This window comes from Zootermopsis nevadensis, unplaced genomic scaffold, assembly GCF_977971745.1.
Source record: "Zootermopsis nevadensis isolate Lab colony 2312 unplaced genomic scaffold, Znev_1.0 Znev_ptg000022l, whole genome shotgun sequence".
Lineage (NCBI taxonomy): Eukaryota > Metazoa > Arthropoda > Insecta > Blattodea > Termopsidae > Zootermopsis > Zootermopsis nevadensis.
Window position 1 is genome coordinate 25,366,208 of NW_028259154.1, and position 20,783 is coordinate 25,386,990.

General features: G+C 35.7%; 2 protein-coding genes across 2 annotated transcripts in view; both read left to right on the forward strand.

Moving 5' to 3' along the window:
* LOC110839144 (uncharacterized) overlaps positions 1-18,706 on the forward strand; it is a 43,416-nt gene extending 24,710 nt beyond the window's left edge. Inside the window, exons 10-21 of the mRNA XM_087354146.1 lie at positions 42-219; positions 931-1,064; positions 1,477-1,703; positions 1,863-2,097; positions 3,051-3,219; positions 3,403-3,517; positions 4,371-4,537; positions 4,884-5,035; positions 5,514-5,724; positions 6,084-6,233; positions 6,942-7,066; positions 18,577-18,706. Of these exons, the coding sequence (XP_087210272.1) occupies positions 42-219; positions 931-1,064; positions 1,477-1,703; positions 1,863-2,097; positions 3,051-3,219; positions 3,403-3,517; positions 4,371-4,537; positions 4,884-5,035; positions 5,514-5,724; positions 6,084-6,225 (1,730 nt within the window). The 3' untranslated portion in view covers positions 6,226-6,233; positions 6,942-7,066; positions 18,577-18,706. The remainder of the gene's footprint in view (positions 1-41; positions 220-930; positions 1,065-1,476; positions 1,704-1,862; positions 2,098-3,050; positions 3,220-3,402; positions 3,518-4,370; positions 4,538-4,883; positions 5,036-5,513; positions 5,725-6,083; positions 6,234-6,941; positions 7,067-18,576) is intronic.
* mRpL17 (mitochondrial ribosomal protein L17) lies at positions 17,937-19,905 on the forward strand. Its single transcript, XM_022083081.1, has 3 exons — positions 17,937-18,134; positions 18,577-18,787; positions 19,613-19,905. Exons 1-3 carry the CDS (start codon positions 17,937-17,939, stop codon positions 19,903-19,905), a joined length of 702 nt encoding a protein of 233 aa, XP_021938773.1.
* The last annotated feature ends 878 nt before the right edge of the window (positions 19,906-20,783 follow it).

Below are 20,783 nucleotides of genomic sequence, written 5' to 3' on the forward strand. Positions count from 1 at the left end.
CTTAGTATTAATATGGTAACGTACTGCAATGCGTCTTGAAGGTGCGGAGGTGCCTGATGGAATGCTTCAGAGGACGGACTCACAGGAGACACCACCAACCCCGCTGTTTGATGAAGATGTGTCACAACCCCTAGAAGATTTTCCCCGAGTCATTTACCAGGGGGATGGCTGGGAGATGCAGTTGAGGCAACCTAACAAAAAGAAGATAACAGGACAGAGGTTGAAATGCTACAATACACTTTTGTTAATTCAATGCCACCTTAAAATGGGAGTAGAAAAGTTGTTTTAAATGCCAAACATAGTTTGAGTTCCCACCGTGCAATGTTCTATGATGGGTTTTGAACCTGTAGTACATCTGCAACAGTTCCTTTTTTGTGTGATGAAGGCAGTGTTGATAATAGAGTGGTTGTTTGTACTTCATTTAGTTGATAATTTAGAGATTTCATCAGTAAACTAGGGCATTATAAATAAAATTGTTGGAAACTCGTAAAACAGTCCCTTTCTCCCCAAAGAAACAACTCACTGACAGAACACACCACCAAATAACGTGGCTGAATTTGACAGTCTTCTGGGATATTATACCATACAGTCTCATAAAAGCTGACCGATGTTTCTCAGGTGCTTACTGCCTCAATCATCAGGGCAATGAGAACAGGTGGAAAAATGGATGCAGGCCAGACAAGGTCAAAACTGAGCTTGAGACCTATGGATGAGGGGAGAACTGATCATTACCCTGATGATGAAGGCAGTATGCACCTCTGAAACTCCAGTCAACTTCTATGAAACTACACAGTGCAGTATCCCAGAAGGCTGTCATCTTCATACTCACTGCCATTGAACTTGAATTCTCACTAAATAAGATAGTTATTCTCAGATTTTCAATATAGAAATATGTATGTTGTTAACGTCTTTAATTGATCTTTGTTGTAGGTTTTGGAAAAAAGTGTTTGTGCACCTGGTATACCAAGGTGATAACCCTGTGCTGCAGCTGTTCAACACAAGGGAGGACAAAGATCCATTTCAAGAGCTGCCACTGCAAGCTTGTTACTCTGTGTCAGACATAGGTATGCTGTGTTATATATTCAGGGCCTGTGAAACTTATGTGTTCATCTTCTTCACTTGGAGCCTGTATAAGCAACAAGAAACAGCCAAATTGTTAGACCATTTTGCACTTCTCAGAAATGGCAGAACTTATTCTTCACCATTAAGTGGAAATATTATGAGGCAAAAGTTAAAACAATGTGATTAGTTCAGATTGGAACTTGTACTCAGTTTTTAGTCAAATCACAGTGAAATTAGTTAAAAAGTTATTTTCAGTTTTTAAATAAAATATTATACAGCATTGGTTTACCTGGATACAATTGACTTTGTAGTTTGTGGCAGACTGGTGAAGAATCTTATGTATAAATCTTTCTCAGAATACACCCAAAGTTCTTTTCATAACACCAGGTATATAATGTAAAATTACTTTTTCAGGGGCACAGCAGTTTGATGCATACGGTAAGATCTTCACCGTGAAGCTGCAATATGTTTTTTATAAGGAACGACCAGGAGTGCGGCCGGGACAGGTAACGAAGGCAGAACGTATCACCAACAAACTGAGCAAGTTTGCGCAGTATGCCATACAAGGGGACTATGAGGGCTGCAAGGAATTTGGCAGTGACCTCAAGAAACTAGGGCTTCCAGTGGAGCATGCCCCACAGGTAAGACAGACTTTTATTTCACAGGTGTCTTACAACTCATCAAATCAGTCATGTCAGCCATACTAGTCAGTACTAAATAACTTATTCGACTGATACAGGATCATTAAATAGCCCATAAAAAATTAATGAATATGCTCATTATAATGACCTGTGTTACAGATCTCTCAGTTATTCAAGATTGGGTCACAGACTTTTGAAGACATGAAGCAGTTCAGCATGTGTGTGGAGGAGGCGCTGTTCCAACTCTCAGTACATCGTGATCGTGCACTCAACTATAAGACAGAGGAGGTGCAAATCACAGTGGTGGACGAGTTGTATGTGGAACAGGACAAGGATGGCCACATTGATAAGCAAATCGCAAGAGTCAGGCTGTTCTTTCTTGGCTTCTTGGCTGGTAAGGGTCTCGTAAAATATGTAGGTAATGTCAGTGACACAAAATATCGCCTGAATGGACTCAGATGTAATAATGAAATTTCATTGTACAAGTATGTAATTTTATGAAAATTTCTAAGCTTTAAAATGGGCTGTATTTACCATTCAGCTATTAAAAATACCGACACCAAAGAAGGTGCTAAGGGTTGTATTCATAATTTGACATTCACCCCCTCGTATGATTTCCAGTTCTCCTCTACCTTTCAGTTTGTAGTGATAAATTCTCCTTTCTACTTTATTTACATGATAAAACTACTGTGGTTGATAATAAGTAATTTTACTTAATTTGTTCAATACATTTAATCCTTCCGTGACTAATTTCTAATATGGTCAGTCTTTCTGTACTCATGAAAGCCCTTAGTAACTGAATTTCAGGTATTTTATTATTCTGCTCTTATTTAAGGGCTGAACATTCTTGTCTATAAAATAATATGGATACAAATCATTAAATTACATTATTCTTACCATTGAACATATGCTTTAATTCAATACTAATGGTGGTAGTCTTCTGTGTTGTTGCACCTTATAGCCTTTCAGCTGTATAGCAATGTTTCCAAGGAACATAATTCCTCCATTTTCACATAAACGTAATTATGCATATAGAAACATTTCAGGAACGTATGTGCATTGCTTCCTGGTCTTGTTATGTAGCAATTAAATTATTTTATTCTACACTGATTTAGTCAAGAAGAAAATGGTTTTTAGATAATCAGAGTGAAAAGTGTTCCAGTATAAGAACTCGTATATATGGCTGTATGTCTGGTCTGAACCCTTCCCTACATTGATGGTCCTTGCAGAAATGCCAGGCTGCCAACAAGTCCTGTCAGGAAATAAGAGAAAAGTGAACAAAACAGTCACCCAACAATGTCTTTACAAAGTTTTTTATTTATTTCCACCAATCTGATTATGCTGCAGGTATGCCAGACGTGGAGCTGGGCGTTAATGACTTGTGGCGACAGGGCAAGGAAGTGGTGGGCCGCCATGACATCATCCCTGTTATTACGGAGGAATGGATCCGTCTAGAGAACGTTGAGTTCCACAGCTGTGTGCAGCAGGATGAGTATGAGCGGACTCGGGTCATTAAGTAAGTTACTTTCAATATACTGAGTCTGACCATTCTGAAACCACAGGCCTTTAACATGTGACTGCAGTACCTTGTACCTGGGACACCCATTTCCCTTTCCACCCATTTCCATTTCTTTTCTTAATTACATTCATGAATGAGGCTTAATTGCATCATTAATGTATTTTATGTTTCTGTCTACAGGTTCAAACCACCCGATGCATGCTACATTGAGCTGATGCGTTTCCGAGTCCGCCCACCCAGAAACCGGGAGCTTCCAATTCAACTGAAAGCTGTTATGTGTGTCACAGGGAACAAGGTGAAGAAATGCATCCAAAGTACTGTCATATTACTAAGAGAATGTGCTGTTATTGAATATATGTTTTATGTACACCAATGTTGATGAACACTACAAACTGTAATGACAGGGAAATATCTTTCCTGTTATCGATAATTTTATAGCTTCTGTTAGCTGATGAGTCTAGATGAATGATGTAGAGAAATTGAAAGTACAGCACATAACTGGTATGTAATTCAGTTTTAGGTAAGCCTCATATTTTTAAGTATGAGGTATTCTAAATGAATAAATGTAAATTTTATTTAATAATTTTGCTAACACAAGTTGTCCTATTGGTTAAAATATATAATAAAATTCAGGTCAATACACAAAACTATATTTAGATGTTAAAATTTAAAATTCAAATGTTAAAATTTTAAATTTTAAATTTGCGCCATTCATCACTATAAGGATGTTACATTAGAGCGCTTTCATTCACTTCACAACATGTTTCGATGTAATACATCATCTTCAGGTGTTGTCCTATTGGCTTCATATTTTAACACTGAAAATTTTCTATCAGATTGGTACTGATGATGACAATCATATTAGCTGTAATGTACTATGAAGTAAGCAAGTAAATGAATATTATGGAGCTTAGCATCCAAGGGTCTTATAAAGGTCTAGAGTGTTCATAATGGCCATGAGATCAATGTCCATGTGCTCAACAGTACATAACATTTTTGTCCTATGACTGGAACATCTAGTTAAGAAATCACCTGCCTTTTATAGAACCCCAAGTTTCATTACTGTGTCTGGCCCGCTGTAATATGTAACATACATTCACTTAGTATCATAAAAACTCTTGTGTCAGTAATACTTATTTTGTTCACAGGTAGAACTCAAGGCTGACATTCTTGTACCAGGTTTTTCAAGTCGCAAACTGGGGCAGATTCCATGTGAGGACATAATGGTGCGGTTCCCAATCCCAGAGTGCTGGATATATCTGTTCCGTGTCGAGAAGCACTTCCGTTACGGCTCTGTGAAGTCAACACACAGGAGGTGCGTCCAAAGACAAGCCACTGATAGAATGGTGACGTGGTGGGATAATGCCATGGTACAGGATTATTTCTAAAAAGTTCCCTCCTTTCATAGAATGCAATAATTCATCACAGTACTGTTTCTCAGATACTCAAGCCTCAAGTTTCAGGAAAACTGTGTTCATGCCTTTGCAGAGAAACTGCACACACTGTAAGACATATATTCAAGTGTAATGGAACTTCTTTTCTATACTATGACTTAAATTAATGTGTTAAACAATATATAGTTTCTTAACTCAGGCTACTGTATGCTTTGGAATTACAGCAAACAGTCCCCATATAACATATACTAATGTTGTTCACTTCAGAACAGGGAAGGTGAAGGGTATTGAGCGGTTTTTGGGGGCAGTGGAGACACTAGAGCAGTCCCTCATTGAAGTGACATCTGGCCAGGCCAAATACGAGCACCAGCACAGAGCCATTGTTTGGCGCATGAGCAGACTCCCCAAAGAAGGCCAAGGTAACCACCATCACATAATTGGATCATACAGTTTTATTTCAGTTATGGTATGTGTCTTTTTGTTGTGAATCTTCATGGTCTCACTTCACCTGACAGATCATCAAAATACCTGTAAAGCAGGATCCAATTTTCCTTGCCTTACTTTCATAAAAAAAATCCAAGTACATCACAAAATAGACAAAAAATGCAACATGACACAGCAAGATACTGGAAGATATAGGACATACAATGCTTTATATAATCACTATTTACTTAAACACACACACTATAGGATGATTCAAAAGTCCCAATGCCCCTGTAAGAACAAGTTCTGTAAGTGGGAGTAATTTGGAAGTCCCTGTACGTGCACACACTCTAAGTGATGCACATGACTGGGTTGTGTGTCACATGTCACTTCCAATACTCGCTGTAACTGTAAGCACATTCACCATGATAAATACAGATTCAAATAATTCTTAATAATGATGTGATATTTCAGGAGCTTACACCACTCATGCATTTGTGTGTCGAATGGGACTGACATCATATGACCAGATTCCAGAAAATTTAGCAGATTACTGTTATGTAGAGTTTACAATGCCAGCCACCCAGGTCTCACACACAACAGTACGCTCTGTGTCCTTGAGTAATGGAGCGAAGGATGATCCTCCAGAGAAGTATGTGCGCTACCTCGCTCGACATGAGTACAGGTATGAACATAATTCAAGTATGTTGAATACATATCACAAATACATGGGCCATGTTTTGGAATATAATTTACATATATGGCTATTTTATGTAAATTTATATAAATATAAACTGCACAGTATAGTAATTTAATCAGTACAGTTATTTTCATTTAGGTGACTGTGTAGTGTGCCAGGTAATTACAACTGGAACAAGGTACTAATTTTAAATGATTATAATTCTTTTTTGCCAGAAAAGTAAAATATCATTGGTAAACTCTTAGATCATTTATAAGGCTCATATTACTACGCCATTCTTTACTGTATCATATGATACTGGTGTGAAAAGTTATTTTAGAAGGCAAGTTGTTTTGTGTATGTAGGGTAGGAATAGAGCATACGCAGGGAGAAGGGCCAGGTGCATACATGACAGCAACACTATCAAAACAGCCCGAGACTACTCAGATACTGGAGGAAAAACCAGAGCCCCCTGCAGCTAACTCTGACAGTGACTCATCGAGTTAAAACACGAGGTATGTTACATGTCTTAGCTGCAGCAATGATACCCAGCTTTCCCACTACATTACTACAGCATAACTGTAGTGTTTGAAACCAGGACAGTGTTGTTATGGTTAGCCACATTAATGAAATTACCAAAATTGGGGTGTGTCTTACATTTGATGGTGTCCAGGAATCAACTAAATAGATTGTTCCTTATTTCATTGCCTTGTTAGTCAGGACTCAGACTTTCCCCATATATCATATACACTGATTTAAAACCAAAACAATTACAAAACCAGTTCTCTAAATGAAAGTAGAGAACAGAAAACAGAACATAACCTAATTGGTACCTTAATACAAATCGCCCATTATTGTTTGGGCAGTAAAATCAATGTGTGTTGGGTTGGAGATGTGAATCATTGGGGAGACAAGAAGGAAAACACACAAAATACAGATGAGGAAGCACCTTAAAAAAAACAATTTGAAAGACTGAATATATGTATTTCTAAGTCAATCTTTAGCTGTTACTTAACACGTTATGGACTGGAATTATTACTAACAGGGAAGCTTCAAGTATTTTTCTTCATCATTATATCCATAACAGGTTTGATGCCCTTTATTTGTGATAAAATGTGACCCACAACTTTAGTTATGTAAAGGTGAGAATATTATAATTCGGTCAGTCATATACAAGCTACCACCACATGACTCTGCAATGTAAGACCGTTTTCACATTTCAGAAGTTGGTAACTGTTGACACCTACGTCCTTCTTGAATGGACCAAACAAATCCTATATGATGAGTGTAGCAGCTTGGAGCTTATCGTGTCAAATACTCTTCAACAAACGGACAATACGACCATTAGGTTAGCATTAGTTATTTGAAACAGTTATGCGAATGTGATGTGTTGAAAATGTAAGAAGCTGTTGTTTTCAGTCATACATTACTTTTTTAAGGGGTTAGGAAGGAATTGCCACTGTTTACATGTTGGTGCATGAGTGTGTTCACTTTTAATGCATGTCCTCCTTTAGATGTTGAATGTGTGTTTACATAGAGGAAACTGTTGATTTTATCATTCTAGACTGTCTAGCTAACAACAGGGAAAATAGTTTCCCGTAATAGAAATAAATATTACATCATAGAAATAGGAGAAAAGGAAACTGAAGTCCAGTTTAATGAAAAGAGGCCTTGTGTTCTTGCTTTCATACATTTCAATAATTAAATTACAGTCCAAAATATTTATTATATTACTATTATTTTTTTAATTTGGAAGCCTTTATATTGAATGCATATAATAACTGTCGAAATTATGTAAATTAATCACGTAACATAAGAATAAATGCTAGTATGAGGCATTGCCATGTAATGTATAGAAATGACTAGATGGATGTCTCATTATTAGAACAAAATATAACAGTTATACAGAGTAGAATAATTTTATTGTGCAACAGTTACATGCTATATATATTTTAATCTTCCATCTACAGTGAACTATATTTATGCCACTATCATTACACAATCCACACAAAACAAATGTGTCACTGTCAAAAATTCAAAAATGTGTGCTGTGTAGTAAATGATAATTTGTTTTGTATGGCAGAGTAAAATTCTTGAAACTTGCCCTTGTATTCAGTAAAAAGATATGAACATTACTTAAAATGTTACTAACCTCCAGATTTGTCTTTATATAATAAAGATGATTATAAAATCCATTCACAGAAATATTGATTCAGTTATGAAGTACTAATTTACTTTTACCAAAATATGACATAAATTATGTCAACACATTATTATTATTATCTTTTAAAATATGATGAGTATGTAGGCAGAAATGCATCTGTGGTGCACTGTAAGACATATAAATATTAAGTATAAGTATTTCTATGCAGTGTATAAATAAGACTATTCTGTACTGGTTTTGAGATCTCCTGCATTTTAATTGTGGTTACTTGAAAGTGTTAATACATTTTCTGCTCTTTTAGCAGCATATTTCAGATGGGCAATCTGTTGCTGTGTACCCATCTCACTAATGCTGCTTAATAATATTTGAAAAATAAATTATTTTTTCAGTTTTATTTTAAATTCAATATTTGTTGCTTAATGCAACAGAAAGCATATATAAATATTTGATAACAATGTTAGGGATATTTGAAAATGTTAGATTAAAATCTTGGAAATAACCAAGTTGGTTACAGTGATATGAAGTTCTCACAGTGATGAGTATGAAGATGGCTATTATGTAACAAGATTTACTGGAATTATCTGATATATCAGTAATAGTACTGAACATGAATAATTTTAGTCGATTACGATGAGTAAACTGATCTGAAATTAAACTGAATTCCAACTGTTCTTAGTTTATAAAATTGATCTTGTGGTCCTTTGCAGCTAACGAATGTCAAGGTCTTATATATGTTATCGTAATCACACAGAATGCAAATGGAAATGCAGTTTCTATTTAAGAGAAGCTTTCATGGTGACTAAGTATAATGAATTCATCTCAGACTACCAGCCATGTCAGGTAGAAGAAAGGTGGAAACATTAATATTTCAAGGGCCATCTTTGTCCTCATCCTCAGGGTACTTCAGAATCTATTATACTTAGTCACCATAAAAGCTTCAGATCATATATCACCTTTGAAATGTTGGTAAATTTCTGAGACTAGGTGCCATAACATCCTGGAAGAGAGCAGTCTTCAAGTTAAACATAATTTGTCATGTTAAGAATAACAACTCTGCCTGTTGAATTTTAAATTGGCTCTGAAGAGTTTATGCATTGCTGCATGAACATGAAGTTTATTTGAATTTTCTTTTTTTAATACTTTTATCTTACCTGGAAAATTAGCCCATGGATATACAAAATATGAAATGAAAGCTGGAAAACTTTGTGCTCCCTATGTTGAGTTACATATTAAAGAACTTTCCCATATTGTCTGCATATTGCTTCAGAATATTTTGTCTGAATTTAAAATACAAGGAAATTAATAGAAATATTTATTGTTGATACTGAAAATGCTTACCTAGCACTTTATATTTGTCCCTACAAATACTTTGAGACAGCTGCAAGCATCTGTCTAGGGGGCAGCATGCTATTTTGATAAATGAGAAAGAGAAAATAGTTTAGTAATAAGACAAGAGATGTAATGTAACTATGCAGAATTTTGCTGTTATTTTGAAATCTTGGAATCTATTTTACTTGAATATGGGTATGTGGCTTCTTTATAGACAGATATATTGTGTCAACAGGATAAATAAATCTGTTGAACACATGCTACCCTTATTGCTTGTGAACAGATATACAAAATGGTAAAATATATTACTAATTCATGGTAGAACGACATTCAGATATTTTTAATCATATCTAATATGATTTACTCATGTGTTTAAATAATGAAATCAAGTGTTTGAATCTTGCTATTACAGTAGCATGCAAAGTATTTGTGAAATTGTATATAAATTAATTCAACTCAAACTGCGTGCTTGGACTGAGATACCATAGCAAACTTCTATGAAGCAAGCAGTTTATGAGATGATTTGTCACTTAATGTAAATATATCTTGTAGTGTCGGTTCATTATATTTTCAATTTTGTGTTCATTATCATCAGCAGATTTTATCTGTTGCCTTAAAATGTGAAAATGAATTGTAAAGTAGTGTAATATATACATTTAGTATACAGCATTTAGAGATGCTTTAAGAAAGATAAATATTCCTGTGTTGGTGGTTGTGTTACCAGGTTATGAACCTTTCTTGTAGTGCAATATTATTTGTAAGTACATTAGTTTCCTGCAGGGAAGGAACAGGGTATTCAATACATCACACACTGAGATTGGATTCTCACTTCGTGGTGCTGGACTCCAGCATTTGTTCCAACAGTTTGTCTATCACTTATTAAAATATGTTACCAGTATTATGGGACCCAAGTCAATAACATCATCAGATAGCCAATCAGCTTAATGCACTATAGTTCTGTTACATTCAATGCTGTCAGGGTTATACAGACGGCTTGTGTGTCTTTCTGTATTGAGCTAATAATGTTTCAAACAGATTATCAGTATCAGTGAAACAAGCATCTGGAAACAATTCTGATGCCACATTTTTAAATCCACAGCAATTCAATCTAGGATTTAAAAATCTTTTATGCAATAAATGCAAATCTGATTAATGTAATGTTCATTATGAACAAAAATAAGTACTGATTGGGTAAAGCATGAAGTTAATTTTCAGTGTCATGATTTATTATGGAAGGAGAATTTTTATGTCTAAAATAATTTTTGTGCAGGATTTATCACTCCCTCTAAAACTAACCTGGCAGGTGTAAGAATTCTTTTAAAACAGATTTACTTTAAAAAATTACATTCTACTGTATTCTGTCAACAGTACACTGAAAGACTGGCATTGTGAAGTGTGATGGAAGAAACTGGATACAACCCTCGTATTACATATGATAATAACCAATTGGTGTGTGCAAATTTCTTGTGTGCTGGAAGCTGACAGTTAATTGCAAAAAATAAATGTTGAACAACTGATGAAAGGTAAACAAACAAAGCCATTGTACGTAACTGGGATATGTATACCCTTTTCCCCCCTGCAGAGTTCTACCACATGACTTCGCATTTTATAAAATTGCAAAGCTTGTGACATGCAGCAGCATACCAAAGACAAACGTATAATTAACCTGTAAATATAAATATGTCCCATATATTTAAATGCCAAATGTATACCAAACTATTATTTTATACACAAAAAGTACTGAGATTAACTGGACATGTACAAAAGTGCACTAGAGTAAGTATAGCTCTAGTTATTGCTCCTAGGTTTTTATGGCTGGAATTCAATGTTCAACTTCAGCTTTCGGGAATTAACCGCACTGAATACTGAGAATTATCCAACATTTCTCCAAACACTGCAGTTGCTATCTTCAGGATGGATGTGTAGTTGTAAGCATTTTTGGAAGCCTTATGTGGGGCAGACAGAAGGTGGGGAGTTGGATTTGATGGTTCTGATTAGTGAAGCATAAGAGTGGGGTGCTATGCTTTGACAACTTCAGTGTTTGCTGAAACGTTGGATAATTCTCAACATTCAACTCAGCTCATCTGCGAAAGCTGAATCTGTGCATTACTTTAGATACTGGAGTAGTTATTAAATTAGTTACATATCTTAAAGCTGCATCCAGGACATGTACTTAAACACAGTACCTACAAATGTCTACAACCAAGCCAGTAGAGTGTCTGACTACAGACTATATCATTTCAGTTTGATCCCTGGCACAGGCAAAGGACTTCTATTTCTAATGTGATAGGACCAGCACAGCCTGGCACTAGCTCTCTGGTAGTTGTGTAAAGCCCTAAAACATATCAGTGGATTCCTAGTTGAACTGCATTACTAAATTAGTTTCTTATTAAGTCAGGCATTTGAAGTGACAGTGATGATGTTTCTGGCTCCAGGCAATAGCATATTTCTAAATCATTTGCCAGAAGGCTGCTGCTACAACTGTCGTCGTCGTCGTCATCATCATCATCATCATCATCATCATCATTGCCACGACCATTATTATTTTAATGATCATATCCTTTCTACATCAATATTTTGAATTTCCTTACTTTTCTATCAGTCGCACAGTTTTGGTATGTACCATTACAGTTCTGCAACTTGTGATACATGTAAAAGAAATGTTTTGGGTATGCGATACATCTGATTGTCAGAATTAGCTGTGAATCAAACTTGTTATGAAATGCAAGTGTAATTAAATTCAACTAATAATCTGTTAATTATATTCTCGTACAAACTCCTGAAAAATAAGTTCTGTTGTCTTATTTTAAAACAAGAAACAAACAAAAAAGTATAATCTTTTTTAATATAGTGAATGTTTCTGTTATAAATAATAAGGCTAATGTAAATATAAGTAATGTGACTGTAAAGAACTGTTTAATGTTTGTTTTATTAACATCTTCAACTGGGGAGTATGTCAAAATAATATAGACATTCCAGATGTTTAGTGGCATTTCATTAAACGTATAGTGAAACAGTCATAAGAGGACAAATGAGCCCTGAAATATTGGTTTAACTGTGAAGTGTGTACATATGTATAATCATTAAGTGTGATTAATTTTAAATTATGAATAGCAAACCCAAATATGAGGAACTAAAGAGTGCAATCTAGTCAAATGTACTGTACATAGAGACCGAGTCATCTCGGCAACTGTAAATAAATCACTGTGCCATAATAATATAAATACTTTTAGTCAATAACTCAGCTGAACTGATGATCTCTGACTTGTCTCCATGACAAATGTAGAAAAGTTTGTAATATTTGTGTGCATGCATCTCTTTTTAATGCTAATATTTGTTTTTCTGCCCATTCCTCTGATTGTTTTTACGTTACAAGAAAACAATCGCAGGATAAGAGATAAAGTAAAATATTGCTACACAGAAGGCTCTTATTTATCAGTGATAACAGAGGAAGGAATTGACACAGATATCTCAGAACATGTTATAAAATTTATTTTTACATAAAACATAGTATGCTCACTCATACAGTGGTTCTTGTATGTATGGAACACCAATTTATTTTTGAAGAATAGTATGTACTATTGTTGCAAATAATCAGGTAATCTTTAAGTCCATTCAAGTACAGCTGAATGGCCAACATAATTACCACACTCTCAGAAGTCTGGTCAATCATTTACCTCATAAATGGGGGACTGTACAGTCAACTTTAAATCACTGTTTACTAATCTCACTGTCAACATCCTTACAGATATCTGTATGCTTCAAGATGATGACTACCTTACCCACGGAAATTGCTTTCTTGTCAAAAGTCAAACTTTAATTTTCTTCACAGCCTGCAAATATATTTCTCCATGATTTGTTATGATAATTGATCTTACCACATTCCACACCTTTGCCATGTTACATCTGAGAGCATATGCTTCCTCCTGTTTGAGACTTCCTCTCACTGCCATCATTATGGGATGCAGTAAGATAAAAGGAAAGATACGGCCCACAACGCTTGAGCCACTCCAACACCAAATGAGATGAGACAGAAAATTTGTGAATCTGTTTTTTTTTTATGTTTAAACTAGTGGCATGTATAAAAGTGTCACATTTCATCTGCAAATCAGATAATCCACTCACAGATAATTAAGAGCCTACTTCAATTTGATTATTTCATTAGGACATAAGAGTAATATGCCATGCCCCCTCTTAAATTCCTTTTCAATTTTCTGTCCTAATTCTTTAAGAAAATACTAAGCTTGAAACATTGTATCTACGTATTGCTCTCTTGCCAACGTTTTCTTTTTTCTGTCTTCACTAAATCTTTTGTTGACTAATTGTAAATGGGGTGAGTAGCTAACCAACCCTTGCACTGCAACCGTTTCTTGACCTTTTGTGCGTTCCCGTTCACTTAACCCATATGCAGCCAATACCTACCATGAAGAACAGTTTCCTACATACCTGGATCTCAATGGAACCCCTTTAATTCATGGCCATAATCAAGGCCTCCCTGTAGGTCCCACATCTCATAGAACCTGGTGGGGGAGTAGTTCAGCTATTCAACTAGGGTACAGCTACAATGTCATATGTGGCAGGTTTTCTTAAGGCCTTTCTAACAACCCTATCAGTCATTCTTCTCATGTGGTAATTAATATTTAATACTAAATTATGACAGCAACTGATACAGCATAATTAAATAATCCATTAATAAATTAGTCAGAACAAAAACCAGACAAATGAAAGCTGATAAAACTGATAGCCACATTTTAAATGTTAAGTTAACACATGAACTGTTCATGAAAATGTTGGGATTTCCAATGCCACAGTTTATTCTATTAAGTTATATCCACTTGTGCCTTTGGAACCAAATGACAAATTGCATAATACTTCATTTAGCATTATTACATGTAAGCTACTTGTACTGTTATTGCTATTAACCTTTAATGTATGTGCAATATAGCTTACATGTGGTCCAGTTGGTCATGCGTTGCACTAGCATACAATTAAACTGTTGATCCCTGAAATCAAGTCCAGACAGTAGGCCCATAATACAGCAATTTAAATCCCCTATTCACATGCGATAAATGTTAAAGTAGAAGAAGTGTACGATGTGTGATTTAGTAAAGAAATTATAATAGCTAGGTAACTAATATGACAAGATCACAAAATATGAAATTGTATATAGAAGATAAAATATTTGCTTTGACATGTATCATACTTATATATTGTATTATTCAAATTAATATTTGTAAATATGTAACAGTTGCATGTTTATGAAAGACAAATGATAAAATAATTAAAATTGGTGAGACACGATTGATACCTGGTACCTGAGGAGTACTAGGAAAGGACTCTATCCTACCGTACATATGTAGTACAGAATTTAATGAATATATGTATTAACTTCAAATTGTACAGGACAAAATTCACTAGTCTTTACATACAAATATATTCACTTTTATTAGCCTCATTTATAATTTTGCACCCATAAGATTGTAAATAGGTATGTGGCTTTAACATTTAGCATTTATCATTTATTGTAATTTACATATATAAGAATGTGCTAGGAAATATAAACAGAGAACCAGAAAAGTAATTTGAGTTCCTTGTCTGAATTATAACAAAGAGAGAGAGAGAATGTATATATGATTTGAAGCTTTCATGATGACCATACTCGATAAAATCCTTTTAGGCCATCAGCCACATCACGTGCTCAAAAGAAAACAATGTTTTGGGAAATATCTATGTTCTCACAGTCAAGGAACACAAAGAATAAGGACAGTGTGGTTTCCAAATGTTGGTTTCTTCTGATCAATCGATATAGTTGTTGGTGCAAGAGCGGGTTATTGAATGTATGGATTGGTGACCACAAGATCAGTTTTTAACAAATATAGACTGGACATATTTTCAAAGAATAGCTTTCCATGTAACAGTCAACAATGTTTGGTTGTACCTTGACAGGAAACAGAAAGTAACTACAGTTTACTTTCAAGCACAAGAACAGTAGTTTGTTTACAGAAATCCACTGCTACTTTTAATAACTAGCACTTCTGTCAACAAAAAGTGAAAAATGTATTGTGAAGCTCAGCAGAATTGTAGGTGGTAACCGATGTGTCAGATAACTATATTGTCACCATCTTCAGGGTTGGTTACTGCCTACAACACTACATGACATCGCAACCGAGAAGACCAAAATCATTCACTAATTATTTTCTTATATGAAAGGAAATGTAACTTTCTTCTTCCTGCTGCATCTAGAATTTGCACAGTCGTTGTAAAGAACATAAATACAGAGTATATCAAGTCTGAAGACACTAAACTCAGTGTGGGTTTGTTTCAAAGTCAATCAGGCACTCTGTTTTGGGAGAGAAAGTATAGTATTTCATGTTTTGAATAAAATACATGAATTGTAACAAATGCAAGCTCAGAAAATCAATAACCTACCATCGTTTCTTAGTTAATATTGTCTTATTGTATTGTATATAGTCTGAAATGAGCCTAAAGGATATACATGGATAAATCTAATGCAACGATGTAAACACTGTGTTTGTAGTAACAATTCTTCAAAATATTTTCTTAAATTATTTCTAAAGCATAAAAAGATCCATCAGTCATACAACCATGATTATGTAAGAAATATCTTGTATTTATAAAATATGATTTCACTGTTCATTTCAATCTGAAAGAGCTCAAATTAATGGTGGGAGGACACAGAATAAGAATAAACACACAAGACGTTGTTAATGTATGCATTCTGAATAACAATGGAACAGGCTCTAGTGAAATGGAGGCTACAAGAAAGTATAAGGTGTAATTGCGGTCAAACAGATCTATAGCCTACCTAAGAAGCTAGTTTACAGAAAGCTGCGAAGTCAGACACAATATATTTTTTAATTACCTATTTTTTCAACATTCTTTAGTATTTTTAGGAAACATTAAGTATGTAAAAGAAATCGTGGTAATATGAATTTGTGATCTGCGTGTATTATATTTCTTCTTTAGATGTGAGAGTGTACCCCGTTATAAAAATACTAACATGATCCATTGTGGTGCAACTGATGATAAAGTGTGTTGACTCAATCAGTCTACAGCATTTATTCTATTCATATATTGATATTGACTTGGACCTTGCTACTGATATAGTCAATCTATGTAAATTATACAATAAACATAATTAGTAACCAAGTCAATCGGTATACTGCAGTCCCTGCACTTGCTAATGTGAATGTGCCTAGCAGAAATAGTCCCATCATAGATACAGAGAACAAATGTAAGCAGTGGCAAATGATGAAATTTTTATGTTTCAATATCTGTGAAGTTTATTTAATACAAATTAAAATTTTCAAAATTAAAGTTGTATATTTTGCAAATTAAGATATAAAAAAAGAGTATTTTTCAGTGTCAACTTCCAAAGCATAACTGTAGCTTTGAATGAAATAAATATGAAATTAAATAAACCTTTTCCTGAATGTAATGTAATAAAGTTCCATGACATGGTTTTGTTTTGTTGTGCATAGTATCATAAAAATGTAGCTTATTTTTAATGTTATAGCAGTATTATGTAGTAAATTATGTGAGTGAAAAGACGCATTTGTGTTGTTTAAATGTGTGGTTTGGCAACACAGTGAAATAGATAGGTCTGGATATGAACATAGCATTCTTTTGGTGTCTTTCCATGATAATATTGTGGTCCAATATTATTGAGTTTTAGTGGCACTTGTTTCAACTCATTGTAATGATAAATAGATATTTTATTTTTTTTATTATTTAATTATCCATTTGTAAAGTACTTTTCCTGAAGTGCAATAAATGTATCAGAGCTATCCACTATTAGAACCAGTTGCAGATGTGTTGCTTATTTTATCTTTAGAAAAAAGAATGTCAGATAGAATTATTGAATAGAAGACTGAAAATTGGACACACATATTGGTATAATGGCAAAGGCAAACATGCAATCAACACCCATCCACAACTTACATCTAACAAAAGCTGATCGGCACCCAACTGCTTCATATGGAACCTGAAGGTTCATTACCATCTTCACAAAAGCCCACCAATGGTTCCTATTCTAAGCCAAATTAATTCAGTCAACACCCTGATATCTTTAAACCTGTGCCTGTTTTCATGGCAATAAGTTCAAATATTTGACCATCTTCTTTAACTCCCAGATCCAGCAGTATATACACCGGCTGAAACTGACCCTCAAGGTTGTCGGCCAGGTATTCTGCATTCTCGGAGTCTGAGAATTAGTAGACCTGACACTTGTAAGAGGAGCAAAGAAGTGGGGATTCGCATCACCCTGTTTGTCATCTTTCACAGCAACTGCATACTGCCATTATCAGATCTATGACTGTGGCAGGCACCTCCGAAACGTCGGTAAACTTCTACCAGGCATATTCCAGAAGAAAGTCATCTTCATACTCATCAGAGAACTTGAAATCTCACATTACGACTGCAACCAGATCACGCAATACCATTTTTAAGCTAAATCTCGCTGCTTCGGTTTTGGGGCCATTGTACATTCGCGACATCTTTACTCCGCTAAATTCAATTACTTGAACGAAGTTCCCAAAAATCCTGGATGATGCCGCTAGTAGACATGGTGTTGGTGGTTGGTAGTATATGTGGATATTGGTATTAATGTATGGTTTAGGTTATGTGTATGTTCTTAAACTGTGGAGCAGGTTGTTACGGTTGTTTTAATATTATAGAAGTCGTATATTTAAATTGAAAGTTAACAATGAATCAGGCAGATGTAAGTAAACTGATGTCACGCCTGAAGATTAAATATAGCCCTGTTAAAAGAAAACTTAAAAATTCTGAAGGACCTGTGGGAAGGGCGAAAAAAATTCAGAAAACACTTACGGCGCTTATAAAGCATGAACGCATTGAGTTGAACTTCAATCGAGCCGATGAAACTAGAGGTTATGTGGAGCGGGTAAGTATTTGTCCTGCTGTGTTGGTTGATATTGTTTTTATAGGCGTGATCAGATACAATTCGTATTATCTTCTAAAGTTATATAGAACTTAATTGGCCAAAATAAAGGACAACATGTTTCGCACTATGGGCCCACATATCCCTGGATATTTAAAACATCGTACTTTTCATATTTTTACTCAGCCATGACAAATGTTATAATGTTTTGGGCTAACTCATTTGACAGTATTAAAATATTCCTTCTTATTTGAATAAAGTGTGATTTTTTCAAAGTTTCTGAATTTTTTGACGGTGTTATTTATATTATTCCCACTGTGAGAAGAAAATGAAGGCATGTTTGGGGAGAAATGACCTAAAAAAAATATTTGCCAACATCATGTCATTGTATTTGTAAGGTTAAGACTGGATATGATTTTTAATGACAACTGTGTTTTGCTGGCAGTTGATCTCAGATGCTATCAGATATGGGGACTGCCACCGTGCAACAATGGAACTAGCAGATTACTGGCTGCTGGAAAAGCAGCTGGTACATAAGTTGTTCAAGGTGCTGGTACCACGTTTTGAGAACTGCCCCGTCTCATATACTCGAATGTACCGCGCTCCAAGACCCTGTCCTGGCAATCATTTTGAAAGGGCAGTTCTTGAGCTCAGAGGTGAGATTCATAAGTTATGTTTGCTTTATTATATTTTCGTGTATTTGCAGTTTGAAAGATAAGTATATTATAATCAACTTCTGATTTTGTGGGATGCTACTAAAGCAGATATTATTCAGTTGACTGAAGTAATATTCCATGACTATCCTAGTATCACTGTTATCACCATAAATGCAGAACAGGGATAGCACATGGTGAGTTAGAAGAATAAATTTATCAGTGGCTGTGTCAATAAAGCATTAATCATACATGTTCATGAAGTTTCTAATAGTCATTACTAAGTAATTAATTCTTGGAAGCCATTAAGAATAAGACAATGTTTATACTGTATTGTGGAGTTTTATGCTGAGAACAGCAAAACTTATGTATTTCCTTTCTCTATTTGTCCATATTTCATATGCCACCCTTTTAAAACTATTTGACTCCAAGCTGTGAAGGCAAAAAGGCTTGCAAGAGATACAGAACTTTGTACATTCAGACAACTTTGTGTTTTTCTGAATAGATTGCTGTGTCGTAGTTTCTGCAAGTTCCATGTTTAAGATTTTGTGACATTCTGTTCAAGAATCACACAAAGTTAATGTGAAATATTTAGAAGGATTTGGGGTTTTTATGGCTGTGAGTATGAAGATGGCACAGGCCCTTGCTGGGTCCATCAGAACTGTAATGATGGAGGCAGCAAGGACCTCTGAAAGGCTGCATGGTGTTATAACCCAGAAGATAGACAACATTGCAGTAGACAGTAATATTCGTACTTGCCACCGTGAGAAAACAAGTCAGTCCATTGTAATAAGGCGACTTAACCGGTGCGGTGTCGTCACGTTTCAGGCAACCCATATCCGTCACTGCTACCAGACACAATTTCCAACAGAAATCTGATACACAACGTTTTGCTGGACGAGGCTCACAAGGAATACAGGGCACAGAAATACGCGGAGATCGCAAGGAAACTGGAAGCAGCTGATGAGAATGTGGCCAAGTCCTCTGGTGATAGTGATGGTCCAGAATCCTCAGGCTTAGAAACCCCTGAAGAGATTAAGGCCTCGACAGAAGCACAGGTCGCCAGCGAAGTACAACCATCAGGTGAGAAAGTGGCACGGCCCAGCAAGGATGTGCAGTGACGCTGCAGTTTTTGCTTTTGATTTTGTAAGAAAGAGATGACGTACGTACGTGAGCGAGCGAGCGAACATCCGCCCGGTAGGAGTTCTGCACAACTGTGATCAGACCTGGCTGTAGTGATGTTCATTGATCTGCATTGTGATTGTATTTGTACATATAAATACCAGAATTATGCTAAATTTCCCCTTTTTCTCTCCCTCCTCTTGAATCCATGCCACAGAACAGGCTTTCATGTGTTCTTGAAATATAAATTGCTGATGGTGTCCCTCGTTGTCCCTCTCATTCCTCTTCAGTTCTTTCCACCAAGATGCACTCGCCTCAGCTGTGGCAATGCCAGAACTGACTTTTCTTCTAGCCCCTGTGTCCAGGCCCGCTCGTGCTCGTATCCAGTGGGTACCAGGGGTTTTTTCCCCGCTGTCAAAGAGCGGGCGGGCCGTGACACTGACCACTCACCCCCATCTAGTGCTGAGGTCAGGAACAAATATGGAGCTGCACCATCTCTGCCCCCCCCCCCCCCCCCCCCCCCCCGAGGGATCCTTGATTCCGATATTGACCGGGAAGTCTCATATCTGGAATTTCTTGCAATTTTCCTCATTTGCACCAATTTCCAGATTAGCCACGGCTGCTGCCTCATCTTGCAGGCATCGGGGCGTTCACAAAGGTCGCTAGCACTGTGATGTGTGAGTAAAGTAGGTCGGAGGTCACCTAGCTAAATTCGTCGTTACAATTATTTTGCTATTTTTGCAATGGCTATCATATAGTAATTAAAATTTTGTTATGATAAATCCCTTGAAGCTGTTGTGATGCTTGGAGTCACCACAAATAACATCAATTACGACATTTAACTTCAACTTCACAGTTGAAGTATTTTATCTTCCCA